The 21,809-nt window shown below is 43.1% G+C and overlaps 1 protein-coding gene across 1 annotated transcript in view; it reads left to right on the top strand.

Moving 5' to 3' along the window:
- The window catches only part of CREB3L3 (cAMP responsive element binding protein 3 like 3), a 916,737-nt gene that overhangs the window by 448,202 nt on the left and 446,726 nt on the right, over nt 1-21,809 (top strand). Inside the window, exon 2 of the mRNA XM_044090600.1 lies at nt 14,592-14,738. Coding sequence (XP_043946535.1) covers nt 14,592-14,738 — 147 coding nt within the window. The remainder of the gene's footprint in view (nt 1-14,591; nt 14,739-21,809) is intronic.

Below are 21,809 nucleotides of genomic sequence, written 5' to 3'. Positions count from 1 at the left end.
TGAGCACGTGCTGTCCATTCTCTCCTCCATGTTCTAATAAGGCTTTGTGATACTAACTAGTGGTTGTACAAGCTGAGAATGTGCTGTCCATTCTCTCCTGCATGTTCTAATAAGGCTCTGTAATACTAAGTAGTGGTTGTACAAGCTGAACACATGCTGTCCATTCTCTCCTCCCTGTTTTAATAAGGCTTTATAGTACTAACTAGTGGTTATACAAGCTGAACACTTGCTGTCCATTGTCTCCCCCATGTTCTAATAAGGCTCTGTAATACTAACTAGTGGCTGCACAAGCTGAATATGTGCTGTCCATTCTCTCCTACCTACATGTTCTAATAAGGCTCTGTAGTACTAACTAGTGGTTGTATAAGTTGGGCACGTGCTGTCCATTCTCTACTCCATGTTCTAATAAGGCTCTGTAGTACTAACTAGTTGTACAAGCTGAACATGTGCTGTCCATTCTCTCCTCCATGTTCTAGTAAGGCTCTGTAATACTAACTAGTGGTTGCACAAGCTGAGCACATGCTTTCCATTTTCTCCTTCATGTTCTAAAAAGGCTCTGTAGTGCTAACTAGTGGTTGTACAAGCTAAACACGTGCTGTCCATTCTTTCCTCCATGTTTTAATAAGGCTCTGTAGTACAAACTAGTGGTTGTACAAGCTAAACACGTGCTACCCATTCTCTCCTCCATGTTCTAATAAGGCTCAGTAATACTAACTAGTGGTTGTACAAGCTGAACACATGGTGGCTATGCTCTCCTCCTTGTTCTAATAAAGCTCTGTAATTCTAACTAGTGGTTGTACAAGCTGAACACATGCTGTTCATTCTCTCCTCCATGTTCTAATAAGACTCTGTAGTACTAACTAGTTGTTGTACAAGCTGAACACATGCTGTCTATTCGCTCCTCCATGTTCTAATAAGGCTCTGTAATACTAACTAGTGGTTGTACAAGCTGAACACGTGCTGTCCATTCTCTCCCGCATGTTCTAATAAGGCTCTGTAATACTAACTAGTGTTTGTACAAGCTGAACACGTGCTGTCCATTCTCTCCTCCATGTTCTAATAAGGCTCTGTAATACTAACTAGTGGTTGTACAAGCTGAACACGTGCTGTCCATTCTCTCCTCCATGTTCTAATAAGGCTCCGTATTACTAACTAGTGGTTATACAAGCTGAACACGTGCTGTCCATTCTCTCCTCCATGTTCTAATAAGGCTCTGTAGTACTAACTAGTGGTTGTACAAGCTGAACACGTGCTGTCTATTCTCTCCTCCATGTTCTAATAAGGCTCTGTAGTACTAACTAGTGGTTGTACAAGCTGAACACGTGCTGTCTATTCTCTCCTCCATGTTCTAATAAGGCTCTGTAATACTAACTAGTTGTTGTGCAAGCTGAACACGTCCTGTCTATTCTATCCTCCATGTTCTAATAAGGCTCTGTAATACTAACTAGTGGTTGTACAAGCTGAGCACGTGCTGTCCATTCTCTCCTCCTTGTTCTAATAAGGCTCTGTAATACTAACTAGTGTTTGTAAAAGCCGAACACGTGCTATCCATGCTCTCCTCCATGTTCTAATAAGGCTCTGTAGTACTAACTAGTGGTTGCATAAGCTGAACACATACTGTTCATTATGTCTTCCATGTTCTAATAAGGCTCTGTAATACTAACTACTGGTTGTACAAGATATCCCTCCAAACTAGTAAATGTATAAAAGGAAAGCACCAGATCTGCACTTGTTTTATTGTTTTTCCTTTACATTGCTTTCCACTAGCTGCTGCTTCTACCCCTCCATGGTGTCTTGTTCCTCAGAAGCAACTCTTTCTACAGAAATAATCTGATTTTCAAAGTTGGAGTGCCTTACTGCTACCCCTAGCCATGACATGCAGTGTTGTAGCAGTAGAATCCCGTGGATGCCTGCTGGTTCTCCCTACTGGTTTTGACATGAATGCCGTACCCCCTCCAGTTCCTCAGTGACTCATACAGTGTTCACTTGACCAACTTACCGTCTTCTTCTCCATGGATAGGCCTGCCAGAAAAAGGCCAGTGTTTTCCTTTCTCCCGGCTTAATCCTCAGGATCCAGAAGTACTAATCAAACCTTTCCTTCAGGGCTGCATCTCTGCGTCTGTCAAGGAGCCAGCAGATTTTCACTTCTAGACCCTTTCCTGACCAGTCGCTGTGACCTGCAAGAATCCTAGATTGCTGTCATTCCCTCTTAAACTCAGTTTGCCACTCCTATAATTGTATCTTTTCCACAGAATCTTTTTCCATAACTCACATTTTTAACTCCTGCCTTTTCCTCATAATCGTGACTGTTCCCTGATAGTTGTGTTTCCACAAACTTCTGTCCACACCTCAAATTTTTAACTCTTGATTTTATCCCAGATCCTCTTCAATACATCCTATTTTTAAGTGCTACCTTTCCCAGGTAGTTGTGTCTTGCCCTCCCCTAATGCTTTTAAATGCTTTTAAATGTTTTTAAATTTTTCACAGACTCTTCCATGCATCTTATTTTTAGTCCAGTTTTCCACAATCATTTTGTCTTTTCCATAACTGCTCTTCAACATGCCCCAGTTTAACATCTGCTTCCCCTCGTTAATTATGTCTTCTCCACAGACTCTCTTCCACGCCTCAAATTTTAAATTACTATTTTTAACCAGATGGTTCTATTTCTTCCACATCTCATATTTTAATTACTATTTTAATCAGATAGTTGTCTTTCTTCCACACCTCAAATTTTAATTAGTATTTTAACCAGATAATTGTATTTCTTCCACAACTCACATTTAAATACTATTTTAACTAGACAGTTGTATTTCTTCCGCATGTTAAATTTTAATTACTGTTTTAATCATCAGATAGTTGTATTTCTTCCACACCTCATATTTTAATTACTATTTTTAACCAGATAGTTGCACTTCTTCCACAGACTCTGGTCCACATCTTCTATTTTTAACCTGATGCCCTACATCCTCTGCTTGTGTTTCTCACACCTGTTCTCTGCAGTTTGCCTAGTTTAGTTTTTTTTGCAAACTATTTTACTGCAGTAAGAACTGCCCTTCCCTTAGTGCAATAAGAACTGCCCTTGCCTTATTGTTCTCCAGTTACATATGTATAACGCATGTACAAGACATTAGTCATTTGAAATCCGTTTCATTTTTTTGTTTTGTTTTACTGTACTTTATTTATTTATTTATTTGTTTGTTTGCAGTTTGTTTGCCAGGATAGTCCACTGGGCCACAAGGAGCCCATTTTCAATGGAGTCCTGGGGAGAAAAGCTCCAGAAAAATACAAATACATAGTACACATTGCACATTTACATTACAGATTATCTCATAGGAATACGAAGTAAATATAATAAGAAAAGGTTAACAATGATAGAATACATCAGTTTAGTTCATTAAACAGCAATAAAAACACTTTTTTTTATAAAAGTAGCAGTGTAGGGTAACTGTTAAGTACTTGGTCAAATAGTTCAACAGAGCTGTGGAACTATAGGAGGCAGTGATGGCGCATTTAGTTCTAGGAGAGAGTACTTGTTTCCTTTCCATAATTTCATCCAATTTCTGATAAGTATATAATTGAAATGATCATGTATATTGATGCTTTTGCATCACTGCAACTGCATTTTATTTCTACTGAAGCTTTTCTCCTTGGACCTCCACTGAAATTATGTCTTAGACCACTGGCCCAGCAGCCCAGCAGACACCTAGTTAAAACACAAAACATGCCTTTAGTCTTTGTCAAGGCTTCACCCCCCCCCCCTCATTACTTTGAAATTAAAATGAGTGTGTCAAAGGTTGTATGCTCTTATGGAAAGAGGAGAACTCTGAACAAACAGACTCTCCATGTTTACATTTCTGTTCATTATGCTTGACTAATGTCCACTCACAGAACTCCTGACTTGAAGTCTTTAAATCTTCAGATTGGCAGTTAAGTGAACAAATGAACATAAAAATATGGAGTACAGTTCAAACCATCACCCATACGTACAGTTAAATGAGCTTTGTTAGAACATACAGGTGCTGGGTGTACATAACTGATGAATACAGCAGTGTGTGCTAGAGCACTTCAGTGTATGCAATGGAAAAGGTATGGGGAACAGATAGTTAGCAAGTAGGTCTAAGACAGATGCAGGCAGGACACAGGATACATGGAGTTAAATGGGCTCAGAGAATACAGAAACTGACTGTGCATTTGTGCCAGGTTGAGAAATGAAGGTCAGTGCCTTTGTTGGTCAAACAATACCATAGGCGTAGAATTTGTGGAATGAGCTCTAGTCATTTAATGAATTCTTAAATATAGAAATTAAGCCATTGTCCCCCCCCCCCCCCAGTTTAGGATGATATTCAATTCTGTTCACCCACTAGATACAATGATTTCATTTGTTTGTTTCATCACTACACCTTTAACATGATGTGAGTGGATTCAAAGTGAATGCATTTTACTGGACTCTGAGGTAGATTACTGTTTGCTGTTGCTGATAGATGGGGAGTTCATAGCTTTAGTGGGTGTTAGATGAAGGGAGACATAGCTTCAGAAGGTTATGGATATTTTTCAGCACTTTATGAGAGACAGGAATAGTTTTATGAGAGAAAATCAGTGGTGGTGTGTCAGAAAAGAGGCAAGATATTGTTTTCTTTCATATAAGTCATTAAATCATCATTAATTTTCCAAGTTGGTGCAAACTCTGAATGAGAATAATAAAGTATGGGAGAGCTCCTCCTCCATGTGACCTCTGAGTGAGAATAATAAAGTATGGGAGAGCTCCTCCTCCATGTGACCTCTGAGTGAGAATAATAAAGTATGGGAGAGCTCCTCCTCCATGTGACCTCTGAGTGAGAATAATAAAGTATGGGAGAGCTCATCCTCCATGTGACCTCTTAGTGAGAATAATAAAGTATGGGAGAGCTCCTCTGAGTGAGAATAATAAAGTATGGGAGAGCTCCTCCTCCATGTGACCTCTGAGTGAGAATAATAAAGTATGGGAGAGCTCTTCCTCCAACTGCTCTCTTTATTTAAGTGAATATTATATCAGCAGGCTTTCTGTTTTTGTGGATATTATTTGCATGAAAGTAGTTTCTCTTTGAGTGTATGGATTTAGGTGTTCTGAGCTCTGAAGTGAGCTACATTCATTAAGCAGATAGCATGAATGTGTGGTTAAATCAGCTACACTTTGAAGAATGGCACTAGACCTGGATGTACATAGTCTGGAGGAGAGCTAGATAATGGTTATGTGTAACAGGAGTGAGAAAGATGTGGAACTGCAAACAGCCTATGGAGCCAAGGGGGATAAAGTGTGGCTATTGTAAGAGTTGTTTGCACATCTGGAAAAGGTGAGGAGGTCATAAGACTGACTGTGCTGTGGTGTGTGGGATTCTAGCATGGAGCTGGTTGTGGAAAGGGACAGGAACTCTGGCAGGAGAGAATGGCATGGGAATTGACAGAGGTAGGTGTGGCAGGAGCAGGGGTGAAGTATTTATGGCTGTCATATTGGTGAGTAGTTTATGGCGGCAAGAGAATCTGCAGTCTCTTGGGATAGGTTTAGATAAGCTAGTAGAAATGATTAGTTTTTGATGTATAAGGTATTACATGCATACATACATACACATATTTCAGGCATTGGCAATTAATGCCCTTCTAGCCTACCAATATACCAAAACATTTGTTCCCATAATGTGTCCAGGCTGTTCTTAAAAATATCTAAACTAGTAGTTGCTTTAATGTAATTTGGTGTCTGTTCCATGCATCAGCTGCTTTCTCAATGAACCAATTAGTACATGTCTCATTCCTATAGAATCTTCTAGATAGATTGTCTGATGCCTCTCTAGTACTTTTTGATAACCCCAAACATTCCCAGAAGTAGTCTGTAAATGCCCTATATACCAGAATAAGGTCACTTGTTAAATATCTCTATGAGACACTGTACAAGTTCAGATATTTGAGTCTTTCATAATTTAAATGCTCACATCCGTTCGTGCCATTGGTATATTTCTGTTGTACGTTTTTCCAGATATTCTCATTTTTGTTTTCTTATAAGGTTTCCATATTTTTATTCTATTCTCAAATTTGGGTCTAATGTAACTTACCAAACAATGGTTTCATCATACGTGATTTCCTAGACTTTATAAATCTTTTTGTACAACCTCTAGTTCTGTAACTATCATTAACCAATAGTTTGATATGATTAGAAAAACTCTAAGCTGGATCTACCCAGCTCCTTAAATGAGTCTACAGTTTCAATCGCTGCGTGTTGTATTAAATATGCACCTTTAATTTATGTCTCTAAAATCTCATATGCTTAGTTTTTATGTATTTATTAGCATATAATTATCTGGTGCTCAAATGGTCAGTTTAGCCAAGTTGTTTTGTAGACACGCCCTATCTGTGACACATGTAATCAGTTTGCTTGTTGAATTGACAGGAGTGGTGGGAGGACGGATATGGGTGGGATTTGTATATGACCATAAGCATGTGTACATGAGCTGAGAGAAGGTGGGAACCTAAAGAGGGAGGAGAAATTAGTAGAAATGCAGTGAACATAAGGTAAAGGGTGGATATTATTTGTGAGTGTGTGTCTGTGTGTGTACACTCATGTATGTGTGTGCTTGTGAGTGTGCACGTGTGAGTGTGTGTGCTTGTGAGTGTGCGTGTGTGTGTGTGTGTGTGTGTGTGTGTGTGTGTGTGTGTGTGTGTGTGTGTGTGTGTGTGTGTGTGTGTAGCTGTGTTCCATGGAGATGTTGAATGCAGTTATGTATTTAAGGGGTGGAGGTAATAGCAGGCAGACATAGGGTCATAGTAACTTCTTAAAGTTACCATTTGGGTGGTGGTGAAAGAGATGGGGGAGATAGAGAAGGAAGAACTACTATAAATCATGAAGAATGCAGTGATATTGGTACTTGTGAGAGGTAAGGGTGATTGCAGAATCCTTCTAATTATATGCCAGTATTCTTTATCAATGAAGATACTAAGATGCATGCAGGGGTTCTGGTAACAAGCTTACACAGGGATATACCACATCTGATAGCAATAAAATAGCATTTGTTCAGGGGTAATCTCTGATAGATCACTCGGGTGCAATGATGGAATTTTTTAATTGAACAGGAACAGTGCAGAATAGAAGTGTGGGTTGGCTCTTTCTGACAACAGATAGTCTTCTGCATAACTAGATTGAGGTTTATCTTTGGACTAGGAGAAGTGAATATAAGAATGTCTTATTGGACAATAGTGCAAAGATGCATGAATCCGTGATGTCATCTGTCACACGTTTTGCTCAGTGATGTCATCTGTCACACGTTTTGCTCATACTCATCACAGAAGCCTTAATTAGGAGGGTAGAAGGAGAGTCAGAGATTGAGGCTTTCCCGATGCAGTTTCCATTTGTAGGTAGATTATTGTTCCCTGTTGCTGGTAGATGAGGGGAGTCATAACTTCAGAGGATGTGAGATGGGGGTGTCATAGATTCAGAGGTTGTTATCTATTTTCCAACACATTGTGATAGTATCAGTGGTGGTACTTGTAGCAAAGGCAAATGAGTGAGCTGTGGGAATTGCATGAGTGGGATGTGAATTTGATGTTAAAGGTCTTCCCTAGGCTACAGGAAGTTGTTGACAGTAGCTTACCGGAGGGAATGGCTACAAAGTAAATTTTGGAACAGTAAAGTAGTGGGATAAATTCATTAATGGAGAAGGGAGGAGTGGCCGTGATGAAGGTGAGCCCTCAGCGGATTTATAAATTCATTAATGGAGAAGGGAGGAGTGGCCGTGATGAAGGTGAGCCCTCAGCGGATTTATAAATTCATTAATGGAGAAGGGAGGAGTGGCCGTGATGAAGGTGAGCCCTCAGCGGATTTATAAATTCATTAATGGAGAAGGGAGGAGTGTCCGTGATGAAGGTGAGCCCTCAGCAGATTTATAAATTCATTAATGGAGAAGGGGGGAGTGGCCGTGATGAAGGTGAGCCCTCAGCAGATTTATAAATTCATTAATGGAGAAGGGAGGAGTGGCCGTGATGAAGGTGAGCCCTCAGCAGATTTATAAATTCATTAATGGAGAAGGGAGGAGTGGCCGTGATGAAGGTGAGCCCTCAGCGGATTTATAAATTCATTAATGGAGAAGGGAGGAGTGGCCATGATGAAGGTGAGCCCTCAGCAGATTTATAAATTCATTAATGGAGAAGGGAGGAGTGGCCGTGATGAAGGTGAGCCCTCAGCGGATTTATAAATTCATTAATGGAGAAGGGAGGAGTGGCCGTGATGAAGGTGAGCCCTCAGCAGATTTATAAATTCATTAATGGAGAAGGGAGGAGTGGCCATGATGAAGGTGAGCCCTCAGCGGATTTATAAATTCATTAATGGAGAAGGGAGGAGTGGCCGTGATGAAGGTGAGCCCTCAGCGGATTTATAAATTCATTAATGGAGAAGGGAGGAGTGGCCGTGATGAAGGTGAGCCCTCAGAAGATTTATAAATTCATTAATGGAGAAGGGAGGAGTGGCCGTGATGAAGGTGAGCCCTCAGCGGATTTATAAATTCATTAATGGAGAAGGGAGAAGTGGCCATGATAAAGGTGAGCCCCCAGCGGGATTATACTGTAAGTCTAGGTAGATCTAGGGGGTGAGGGAATAGCTAAGGAAAGAGAGCTTTGGAGTGAGAGAATGTGAAGGAAATGGAAAATACTGGATTTGCAGTTATAAGTGTTGGTAATAAACATGAGTCAGTTGTTGGGTAGGGTGGCCAGGGGATGTGAAATTTCTGAGGAACTGGAGATTGGGATTCAGAAGGCCGGACAGGACACATATATGGAAAAGGTAAACAAGTCTCTGTGGATATGGTTGAAGAAGGTGAGGTACAGTTATGAGATAAGAGAATGAATTATTAAGGAGGTGAGTGCGACAGTCTGAAGAATTGTCAGAAAGTGAGGTAGAAAGGAGAAGGAGACAGGGAAGCTAATTTGGCTTTGAAGGCAAAAGATATTCTCCAAAAAGGGCAAATGCGGGTTCCAAGCTGTCGTGGGTGAGAAAAGAGATTATGACTTGATGGGAAGACTGCTTCTTATATGAGAGACTAAAGGTGGGATTCAGGTAGGCTTGAAGGACAGCTACGCAACGCATAACTAAAAATGTGTGAGGTGCTGTTGGGTAGTAGGAATATAGGCTTGGAAGATAGTCAGCTCTATGACACAGAAACATAAAGCCTTCCATGTGACTCGCATGTTATGGAATTGATGAGTAATCCAGGCACTGGAGGTGCCATTTGATTGTTGCAGTGACTGCCTGATGTTGGGTCACCGACTCTGAGGAATGGAGGCATTTTGTCCTGCTGCAGTGCTGACACCTGCTGGAAAGAAGCAGTACAGCATGTAGCACAGGGACTGGGAACCTCTGCTTGGTTTCACTGAGCTTGTTTGACCAACAGCCTTCATAGATGTACTTAGGCAAAATCATATAGGAGGAGAGAAGGCATGGGCAGCACTCATTTATACATACATGTGCACATCAGGTGGAGGGGAGAAGGCATGGGAAACACTCATGTATACATACATGTGCACATCAGGTGGAGGGGAGAAGGCATGGGAAGCACTCATGTATACATACATGTGCACATCAGGTGGAGGGGAGAAGGCATGGGAAGCACTCATGTATACATATGTTCACAGCAGGTGGAAGGGAGAATGCATGGGAAGCACTCATATATACGTATATGTGCATATCAGGTAGAGGGGAGAAGGCATGGGAAGCACTCATGTATACATGTGCACATCAGGTGGAGGGGAGGAGGCATAATAAGCACTCATAGATGCATATATGTGCATATCAGGTGGAGGAGAGAAGGCATGGGAGCACTCATTGATACATATGTTCACATCAGGTGGAGGGGAGAAGGCATGTGCAGCACTCATGTATACATATGTGCACATCAGGTGGAAGGGAGAATGCATGGGAAGCACTCATGTATACATATGTGCACATCAGGTGGATGAGAGAAGGTATGGGAGCACTCATGGATACATATGTTCACAGCAGGTGGAAGGGAGGATGCATGGGAAGCACTCATGAATACATATGTGCACATCAGGTGGAGGGGAAAAACATGGGAAGCACTCATGGATACATACATGTGCACATCAGGTGGAGAGGAGAAGGCATGAAAGCACTCATGGATATATATGTTTACAGCAGGTGGAAGGGAGAATGCATGGGAAGCAATCATGTATACATATGTGCATATCAGGTTGAGGGGAGAAGGCATGGGAAGCACTCATGTATACATATGTGCACATCAGCTGGAGGGAAGAAGGCATGGGAAGCACTCATGAATACATATATGTGCACATCAGCTGGAGGGGAGAAGGCATGGGAAGCACTCATGTATACATGTGCACATCAGGTGGAGGGGAGGAGGCATAATAAGCACTCATAGATGCATATATGTGCATATCAGGTGGAGGAGAGAAGGCATGGGAGCACTCATAGATACATATGTGCATATCAGATGGAGGGGAGAAGGCATGTGCAGCACTCATGTATACATATGTGCACATCAGATGGAGGGGAGAAGGCATTAGAAGAACTCATGGATACATATGTGTGCACACCAACTGGAAGGGAGAAGGCATGGGAAGCACTCATAGATACATATGTTCACATCAGGTGGAGGGGAGAAGACATGGGAAGCACTCATGTATCCATATGTGCACATTGGGTGGAGGGGAGAAGACATGGGAAGCACTTATGTGTACATATACATGCACATCAGGTGGAGGGGAGAAGGCATGGAAGCACTCTTGTATACACATGTGCCTCTCAGGTGCTGCAGGAGAGGCTCAGCTTCCATTCCAGAACTGTGAGGATGTCATGGATGATGGCTCAGTAGCGCTTGATGCTCCCCTCCCATCCTTCAGGTCTGGACAATTTGGCTATCTTGAGGTACACTCTTCTGGAGGAAGGAGACCCCCACCGTTTTATAGGATGATATGGAATGCTCAGTTCCTACATGAACGGGAGAACCAATGGGTCAGTTGAGCTTTTGGAGAATGTTCATGTTTCACTATGGGTGCAGTAGACTTCCTCTTATCTGGTCTCCCTTAGGCTCGATAAATGAATGGCTGGTTAATCAGAAAAAGCATACTAAATAATATTTATAGGTTATAAACTGGCTAGAATAACACAATTTGTGTTGGTATGCAGTTTACTAATGAATAGGAAGTCTAAAACTCAAATGTCTGTCATGATTTACCCCAGCGGTAGTAGAAATGCTGTTCTTCTTTGTCTTTTTGCTAGGGATACTGCAGAAATTTGATGGCTGGTTAAACAGGAAGCCATTTAAAGAGAGGCCAGATAAGAGTGAGTCCACTGTATAGGAAAAAAGAATAAAAGGATGGGCTTGGGAAATACATAAAGGTCTGATGTGGGTGGACAGAATGAGAAGAAGCCGGGAAAAGGAAGATGGAGGGGGGGTGAGCTGTGGAGCACTGGTCTGGAGATGTGCGGTCATCTCATTCAGTGAAGTGCAAAATGTGACCAGCAGATGTGCACCAGCTACTGCTGATATATCAGACTAGGAAATTGTATGTGTAGGATGAAGGCAGATAGGTGGTGGAATGAGGGGTGGGTTACTATAGGTCAGCAATCAGAGGAAAGAAAGGCAGTGAGAGGAAGAGAGAGAGAGAGAGAGTGTGAATGGGAGGAGGTGATAGAAGCTGGAAGGAGAAGGTTGTGTGAGGAGATGATAGAGGTTGGAAGGGCAGGATGGGGTTATTGAAGAATGTGTGGGAAGAATCGATTCTTTGGCCTGGGATGGAGATGAGTGGTGAAAAGATGTGGAAAAGGAAGGCAGAAGAGTGTGAGATGAGAGTTCATGTGAGCAAATGCTATGAAAAGCTTCATCATTGCTTGCTCTTGTGTCTGAAAGGGGAGCGAATAAAAATGTAAAGGTATGAATATATTCATTAGCCTATCAAAAGTAGGTTATTCCATCACAAGTGGTTCTGAGTAAATAATTGGATGTCATTTGTGTTTACTTTTTAAAGCACTTAGTAATTATGAAAATTAAGATGAATTTGAAACAGTTCAATAAAAGTTTGCAAAAAAAGAGAAGCGGATTACTGATATGCTGATATATATATATATATATATATATATATATATAAGCGATATGTATGATATATATATATATATATATATATATATATATATATATATATATATATATATATATATATATATATCTATATATATATGGATCTATGTTGCTCAAAATCCTAAAATCTCGAACAAGCAACATCGACACTCATAAGAGCGAAACTGGACTACCTTGAAAGTGCATTATCGTGAAAACCAGTTTTCTTAACCGGCATGTAGACATAATAAGGCTGGACAATGGAATGTTGAATACTACAATTCATCATAAAGCGTGTTATAGAAACACTTTACTTCATCGAGGAAGTATGCAGCCTCCATTTGTTTTTAAAAGCGTAGTCATGGGTCAGGCTATGAGAGCCTCTAGACTTAATCCGACCCATGATGATTTTATGTTAGAGATTTCCAACCTTAAAGAAAAGTTGATCGATAGATGTTATAAATCAAGTGAATTAAATGAAGCCATCAGTACAGTGAATTCACTTAGAACCTCTACAGCAAGACCATATTTTTCTGAAGAAGGACCTACTGAGGTTCGTCGAGAGAACCTTCTGAGCTCAACATATTTAAGAATACCTTTATTTTACACCTCACATGTGTTTAATGTTAAGAAAACATTTGAGAAATATTGGAATGTACTTCTGTTAGATGAAAACATAGGTAGGATAGTGGGACCAAGACCCACTTATGCCTTTAGGAATAGAAGAAATTTGAAACGTATCCTTTGTCATCGTCATCGTCCACTAGGCAAGGAATTTTTTGACTTCTCTAGGAATTTAGTAAATACTAAGCCCTGTAAAAAATGTAAACACTGTCCATATATTGATGAGAGGACTTTATTTACACATCCCATCACTGGTGTTGAATTTTATTTTCATACCAACACTAGTTGCCAAACTGAACATGTAGTTTTGTTTAGCTAGGTGTGTTTCCTGTGTATCTTTTTATATAGGTAAAACCAGTAGAAGACTCAAGGAATGCATAAGGGAACATGTCTACCACATTTGCATAGGCACTCCTACAAATGCCTTAGCTAAGCACGTTATGGATAGGGGCCCCAATCATACATTTGTTTTTTCAGTGATTCAGATTTTTAAACCAAATTTATGTGGGGGTGACATTGAGACATTCACAGAAGAGAATGAACTCAGGTGGATCATTAGATATCAAGCAGACAGAGAGCCTGGTCTTAATGACAAAGCCTCCCTCAAACCTATTCTGCGAAAGAGAAGGCTTACAGTATCCACCTGAATTATTTAATAGCTTGTTGCTTCATTTGAAATGTTTATTAAATATTTAATATTTATGTATTTTATAAGAATGTTTTTATGATAGCACATTAGAAAATAGCTGTTCTTAATTTTATATATATATATATATATATATACATTAGTAGTTTTAATATTATTTTTTAATTGAATGACGTAGTGAATTGATACACCAATGAAATACTTTCCTACAATATTTAAAAGGTTGTGGTTTTTTCATTGTATATGTCTGAAGAAGCCGAAAGGTGAAAGTGCTTACATGTAAGAATAAACCCTGGACTGTTTTATTTAGTCCGCGTATTATTGAACGATTGCTTTTGCTGCTTTTTTGCTGCCTTAACAAATTTACGCTTGAGGACCAATGTGCGTGATTCCTGTGGATGCTTAGATTATTATTTTGGATTATTCAGTTGTTCATATCCACAGGTCTCTTTACCTTTTGGTGTGGTACCTGTTTACTTCTTCACTTAGTAATTATGAAAATTAAGATGAATTTGAAACAGTTCAATAAAAGTTTGCAAAAAAAGAGAAGCTGATTACTGATATGCTGATATATATATATATATATATATATAAGCGATATGTATGATATATATATATATATATATATATATATATATATATATATATATATATTGCTCAAAATCCTAAAATCTCGAACAAGCAACATCGACACTCATAAGAGCGAAACTAGACTACCTTGAAAGTGCATTATCGTGAAAACCAGTTTTCTTAACCGGCAAAAAACAAAAGAAATACTGATAAAATCAGTATTTTGCAGGGGGCAAGCCCCCCAAATTGGGGCTGCGCCCCCACCCCCAACTCTGAGATTGCACTACAGTGTAGTAATGGGAAATATTCCCATTACACGCTGTATGTAGATCTCCATGCATTCCGGTCGAGCTTTCACAAACCCGATCATATGGGGTTGGCCATATGAAGTTTGAGATTGTGGAAATGTGACCATTTGCAGTAGACCCATATATATAAAATAAAAAATAAATACACAGCAAAGTGAACAGTGAAACATTGATATTCAATATCTTATAATAAGACTGTGCATTCTGCTTATACTAGTATATTCTCATTTTGTCTTGAATGCGATATGAATAAAAATGCAATGCCACTTAACACAGTCTTTTGCCTTAGCTGGTTTCCACCTGATCACAACTTTCTATATTTCCTTCCTGTAGATGTCTATTAGCCACCAGCTTACAGATTTTGACAGCATGGAACTTTTAGACCTTTTGTTTGATCAACAAGATGGAATTCTCCGGAATGAGAGATTTGTTGAAGACCCATTGGATTGTGTGGAAAGTTGGGCAGCAGTGGAGCAGAATGTGAGTTCAGAATGTATTGATGGATCAGAACAAGTGCGAATTCTCTAAAGCTGAAATAAAAAAGTGCTGATGTCATGAATATGATAAATAAATCTGTATGATGGCATTTCTTTTTGATTAAATGTACTGTTACACAGTTTGGATCTTCATAGCAGCTGCTGCAGGAGAGTGCAAGTTCTCAAACAAGCAAAGATTTAAAAGTGAAATGCAAAACTGTTAATAAGTCATGTTGCAAACGATACCTGAACTTTTAAACAAAATGATGCAGTGTTAGAAGTATTTGTCTTGGGTTAGGAGTTACAGAACCAAGTGTAATACTACATCTGTGCCCTGACCATCTATGGGTGGCAATACCTGGACTCACACTCCACTATCCATTCATTGGTGGCATTACCCAAGGGCACATGCCATAACTGAAACACACCACACTGAACTATACTTTTTCTCCATGGGTGGCACTACCCTGAGGTGTGGCACATGCCACAGCTGAAACACACTGCAGTGCCCATCCATGGGTGGAACTACACTGAACCACATGTCACAGCTGAAACACACTGCACTGAACTACACTTTCCATCCATGGGTGACACTACCCTGAGGCCCATGGCACAGCTGAAACACACTGTACTGAACTACACTTTCTGCCCATGGTTGGCACTACCCCGAGGTGTGGCACATGCCACAGCTGAAAATAAACTGCAGTGCCCATCCATGGGTAGCACTACCTGAGGCGCATGTCACAAATGAAACACACTGCACTTAACTACACTTTTATTTGGGTCAATATTAGATCATTGAAACGGCAGAATTTCGAATGATCTAATATCGAACCCAATATCGCGTATACTAAAAACAGCGAAGCTGCACAAAACCGAATTCTTTCCTAGGGAAAGAATTCAGTTGGCCGTTGTTGTGGCTTCGCTGTTTTCAGCGATGCGATGGAAAGTTACAGCTTGGGAAGGTAAGGTAAGTCTGTGATTGTGCGGACGTTCGGGTTAGGGCATGGGTTGGGTGAGTTAGGTTTAGGGTGCAGGTCAGGTAAGTGTGCGATTGTGACAGAATTTGGAGTTGGGGAGGGTTAAGTGAGTTAGGGTTAGGGCGCGGGTGAGATGAGTGTGTAATAGTGAGAATTTGGGGATAGGGGCGGGTTAAGTGAGTTAGGGTTAGGGCGCAGGTGAGGTGAGTGTGCGATAGTGAGAATTTGGGGTTAGGGGCGGGTTAAGTGAGTTAGAGTTAGGGCGCGGGTGAGGTGAGTGTGCGATAGTGACGGAGCTTAGGGTTAGGGTCTGGGTTAAGGTAAGTGGATAGATAGTAGTGTATGTGCAGTGTAGCGTAGGGTTAGATTAACTTTTAAATGTATGTGTGTGGATTGCTGCTTTTTAGTGTGCTTGTGGTGTGGGTGTGTTTCTCGGAACAGCAAATTTTTTCCCCGGGAAAAAATTTGCTGTTTTGAGGTTTCAATATTGTTAGGGTTCGGGTTTTGCAGTTCAACATTACAGCTTTCAATAATGAGCCATTTCGATGATCTGATATAGACCCCTTTTATTCTATGGGTTGCACTACCCTGAGGCACATGTCACAGCTGAAACACACTGCAGTGCCCATCCATGGGTGGCACTATCCCGAGGCACATATCACAGCTGAAACACACTGTAGTGCCCATCCATGGGTGACACTACCCTGAGGCACATGTCAGCTGAAATACACTGCAGTGCCCATCCATGGGTGGCACTACCCTGAGGCACATGCCACTGCTGAAACACACTGCAGTACCCATTCATGGATAGCAGTACCCTGAGACACATGACACAGCTGAAACACACTGCAGTCCCTTCCATGGGTAATAGTGCCCTGAGGCACTTGTCACAGCTGAAATGCACTGTAGTGCATGTCTTTGGGTGGCACTATCCTGAGGCATATGTCACAGTTGAAACACGCTGCAGTGCCCATCCATGGTTGGCCCTATCCTGAGGCACATGTCATAGCTGAAACTCACAGCATTGTCCATCCATGGGTGGCACTACCCTAAGGCACATGTCAAAGCTGAAACACACTGCAGCGCCCATCCATGGGTGGCACTACCCTGAGGCATATCTCACAGCTGAAACACTGCACTGAACTACACTTTCTGTCTCTGGGTGGCACTACCCTGTGGTGTGGCACATGCCACAGCCAAAACACACTGCAATGCCCATCCTTGCATGGCACTACCCTGAGCCACATGTCACAGCAGAAACACACCACACTGAACTACACTTTCCATCCATGTGTGGCACTGCCCTGAGGCACACATCACAGCTAAAACATAATGCAGCTGCACATAACTACACATTCTGTCTATGGGTGGCACTACCCTGAGGCACATGTCACAGCTGAAACACACTGTAATGCCCATCCAGGGGTGGCACTATCCTAAGGCACATGTCACATTGAAACACACTGCAGTGCCCATTCATGGGTGGCCCTGACTAATCACATGTCACAGCTGAAATGCACTGCAGTGCCCTTCCTTGGGTGGCACTATCTTGAGGCAAATGTCACAGCTGAAGCACACAGCATTACCCATCCTTGGGGGCCACTAACCTGAGGCACATGTTACAGCTGAAACACACTGCAGTGCCCAACTGTTGGTGGCACTATACTGAGGCACATGTCACAGCTGAAACACACTTCACTGAACTACATTTTCCATCCAAGGGTAGCACTACCCTGAGGTACATGTCACAGCTGAAACACACTGCACTGAACTATACTTTCTGTCTATGGGTGGCACTACCCTGAGGAAAATGTGACAGCTGAAACACACTGCAGTGCCCATCCATGTGTGGCACTACCCTGAGGCACATGTGACAGGTGAAACACACTGCAGTTCCCACCCATGGGTGGCACTGCCCTGCGGTACATGTTATAGCTGAAACACACTGTACAGAGCTACACTTTCTGTCCATGGGTGGCACTACACTGAGGTGTGGCATATGCCATAGCTGAAACACACTGCAGTGCCCATCCATGTATGGCACTACCCTGAAGCACATGTCACACCTGAAACAGACTGCAGTGCCCATCCATGGATGATATTGCCCTAAGGCATATGTCACAACTGAAACACACTGCAGTGCCCATCCTTGGGTGGCACTTTGCTGAGGCACATCACAGCTGAAACACACTGCAATGCCCATCCATGGGTGGCACTACCCTGAGGCACATGTCACAGCTGAAACACACTGCACTGAACTACACTTTCTGTTTATGGGTGGCACTAACTGCGGTGGTGGTGCTGCGGTAGCATTGTCGCCTCACAGTAAGATGTTGCCCTGTTCGATTCTCAGCTAGAGCATCTTCTATGTGGAGACATGCGTGAATGAGCATACCTTCATTGAAGGTTGTGCATCAGGGCTGGCAACTCGGCATGTAAAAATCTACTGCCAATCATTAGCGGACCGGAGTTCTGCTGTGGCGACTCTTAACCGGGAAAAGCCGAAAGACACAACAACAACAACCCTGAGGTACATGTCACAGCTGAAACACACTGCACTGAACTACACTTTCTGCTCATGTGTGGCACTATCCTATGTTGTGCCACAGGCCACAGCTGAAACACACTGCCGTGCCCATCTATGGGTGGCACTGCCCTCAGGCCATGTTACAGCTGAAACACATTGAACTTTCAGTCCATTGGTGGAACTACACTGAGATGTGGCACATGCCACATCTGAAATGCACTGCAGTGCCAATCCATGGGTGGCACAACTCTAAGGCACATGTCAAAGCTGAAACACACTGCAGCGCCCATCCATGGGTGGCACTACCCTGAGGCATATCTTACAGCTGAAACACTGCACTGAACTACACTTTCTGTCTCTGGGTGGCACTACCCTGTGGTGTGGCACATGCCACAGCCAAAACACACTGCAATGCCCATCCTTGCATGGCACTACCCTGAGCCACATGTCACAGCAGAAACACACCACACTGAACTACACTTTCCATCCATGTGTGGCACTGCCCTGAGGCACACATCACAGCTAAAACATAATGCAGCTGCACATAACTACACATTCTGTCTATGGGTGGCACTACCCTGAGGCACATGTCACAGCTGAAACACACTGTAATGCCCATCCAGGGGTGGCACTATCCTAAGGCACATGTCACATTGAAACACACTGCAGTGCCCATTCATGGGTGGCCCTGACTAATCACATGTCACAGCTGAAATGCACTGCAGTGCCCTTCCTTGGGTGGCACTATCTTGAGGCAAATGTCACAGCTGAAGCACACAGCATTACCCATCCTTGGGGGCCACTAACCTGAGGCACATGTTACAGCTGAAACACACTGCAGTGCCCAACTGTTGGTGGCACTATACTGAGGCACATGTCACAGCTGAAACACACTTCACTGAACTACATTTTCCATCCAAGTGTAGCACTACCCTGAGGTACATGTCACAGCTGAAACACACTGCACTGAACTATACTTTCTGTCTATGGGTGGCACTACCCTGAGGAAAATGTGACAGCTGAAACACACTGCAATGCCCATCCATGTGTGGCACTACCCTGAGGCACATGTGACAGCTGAAACACACTGCAGTTCCCACCCATGGGTGGCACTACCCTGCGGTACATGTTATAGCTGAAACACACTGTACAGAGCTACACTTTCTGTCCATGGGTGGCACTACACTGAGGTGTGGCATATGCCATAGCTGAAACACACTGCAGTGCCCATCCATGTATGGCACTACCCTGAAGCACATGTCACACCTAAAACAGACTGCAGTGCCCATCCATGGATGATATTGCCCTAAGGCACATGTCACAACTGAAACACACTGCAGTGCCCATCCTTGGGTGGCACTATGCTGAGGCACATCACAGCTGAAACACACTGCAGTGCCCATCCATGGGTGGCACTACCCTGAGGCACATGTCACAGCTGAAACACACTGCACTGAACTACACTTTCTGTTTAAGGGTGGCACTAACTGCGGTGGTGGTGCTGTGGTAGCATTGTCGCCTCACAGTAAGACATTGCCCTGTTCGATTCTCAGCTAGAGCGTCTTCTGTGTGGAGACATGCGTGAATGAGCGTACCTTCATTGAAGGTTGTGCATCAGGGCTGGCAACTCGGCATGTAAAAATCTACTGCCAAACATTAGCGGACCGGAGTTCTGCTGTGGCGAACCCTAACTGGGAAAAGCCGAAAGACACAACAACAACAACCCTGAGGTACATGTCACAGCTGAAACACACTGCACTGAACTACACTTTCTGCTCATGTGTGGCACTATCCTATGTTGTGCCACAGGCCACAGCTGAAACACACTGCAGTGCCCATCCATTGGTGGCACTGCCCTCAGGCCATGTTACAGCTGAAACACATTGAACTTTCAGTCCATTGGTGGAACTACACTGAGATGTGGCACATACCACATCTGAAACACACTGCAGTGCCAATCCATGGGTGGCACAACTCTGAGGCACATGTCACAGCTGAAACACACTGCAGTGCCCACCCATGGGTTGCACTCCCCTGAGGCACATGTTACAGCTGAAACACAATGCTCTGAACCCCACTTTCCGTCCATGAGTGGCACTACCCTGAGGTACATGTCACAGCTGAAACACACTGCACTGAACTACACTTTTTGTTTATGGGTGGCACTACCCTGAGGTACATGTCACAGCTGAAAGACACTGCAATGAACTACACTTTCTGCTCATGTGTGGCACTCTCCCAGGTTGTGCCACATGCCACAGCTGAAACACATTGCAGTGCCCATCCATGGGTGGCACTACCCTCAGACCATGTTACAGCTGAAACACACTGGACTTTCAGTCCATTGGTGGAACTACACTGAGGTGTGGCACATGCCACATCTGAAATGCACTGCAGTGCCCATCCATGGGTGGCACTCACCTGAGACACATGTCACAGCTGAAACACAATGCTCTGAACCACACTTTCCATCCATGAGTGGCACTACTCTGAGGCACATGCAACAGCTGAAACACACACTTCACTAAACTACACTTTCTGTTTCTGGGCGGCACTATGCTGAGGCACATGTCATAGCTGAAACACACTGCAGTGCCCATCCATGGCTGGCACAACCCTGAGGCACATGTCACAGCTGAAACACACTGCACTGAACTATACTTTCCATCCATGTGTGGCACTGCCCTGCAGCACACTTCACAGCTGAAACATACTGCAACTGCACTTAACTACACTTTCTGTCTGTGGGTGGCACTACCCTGAGGCACATATCAAGCTGAAACACACTGCCCTTAACTACATTTTCTGTCTATGTGTGGCACTACCCTGAGGCACATGTCACAGCTGAAACACACCGCAGTGCCCATCCATGGTTGACACTGCCCTGAGTCACATGTCACAGCTGAAAAGCACTGCAGTGCCCATCCTTGGGCGGCACCATGCTGAGGCACATGTCACAGCTGAAACATGCTGCAGTGCCCATCCATGGTGCCACTACCCAGAGGCACATGTTACAGCTGAACTCACTGCAGTGCCCATCCTTAGGTGGCACTACCCTGAGGCACGTCACAGCAGAAACACACTGCAGTGCCCATCCGTGGGTGGCACTGCCCTGAGTCATGTCTCAGAAGAAACACTCTGCACTAAACTATACTTTCCATCCATGGGTGACACTACCCTGAGACACATGTCACAGCTGAAGCACAGTACACTGAACTACACTTTCTGTCTATGGGTGGCACCACCCTGAGTCACATGTCACAGCTAAAATACACTGCAGTGCCCATCCATGGGTGGCACTACCCCGAGGCACATGTCACAACTGAAACATACTGCATTCCCATCCATGGGTGGTGCTATCCTGAGGCACATGTCAGAGCTGAAACACACTGCACTGAGCTACTTTCTGTCTATGGGTGTCACTACCCTGAGGCACATATCACAGCTGAAATGCACTGCAGTGCCCATTCATGGGTGGCACTATCCTGAGGCACATTTCACAGCTGAAACACACTGCAGTGCCCATCCATGGGTGGCACTACCTTGAGGCACATGTCACAGCTGAAAC

The sequence above is a fragment of the Protopterus annectens genome, chromosome 13.part0 (genome assembly GCF_019279795.1).
Source record: "Protopterus annectens isolate FY-2018-M chromosome 13.part0, PAN1.0, whole genome shotgun sequence".
Classification (NCBI taxonomy): Eukaryota; Metazoa; Chordata; order Ceratodontiformes; family Protopteridae; genus Protopterus; species Protopterus annectens.
The sequence above is the reverse complement of the archived record's forward strand: the minus strand, read 5'-3'. Positions and strand labels throughout refer to the sequence as shown.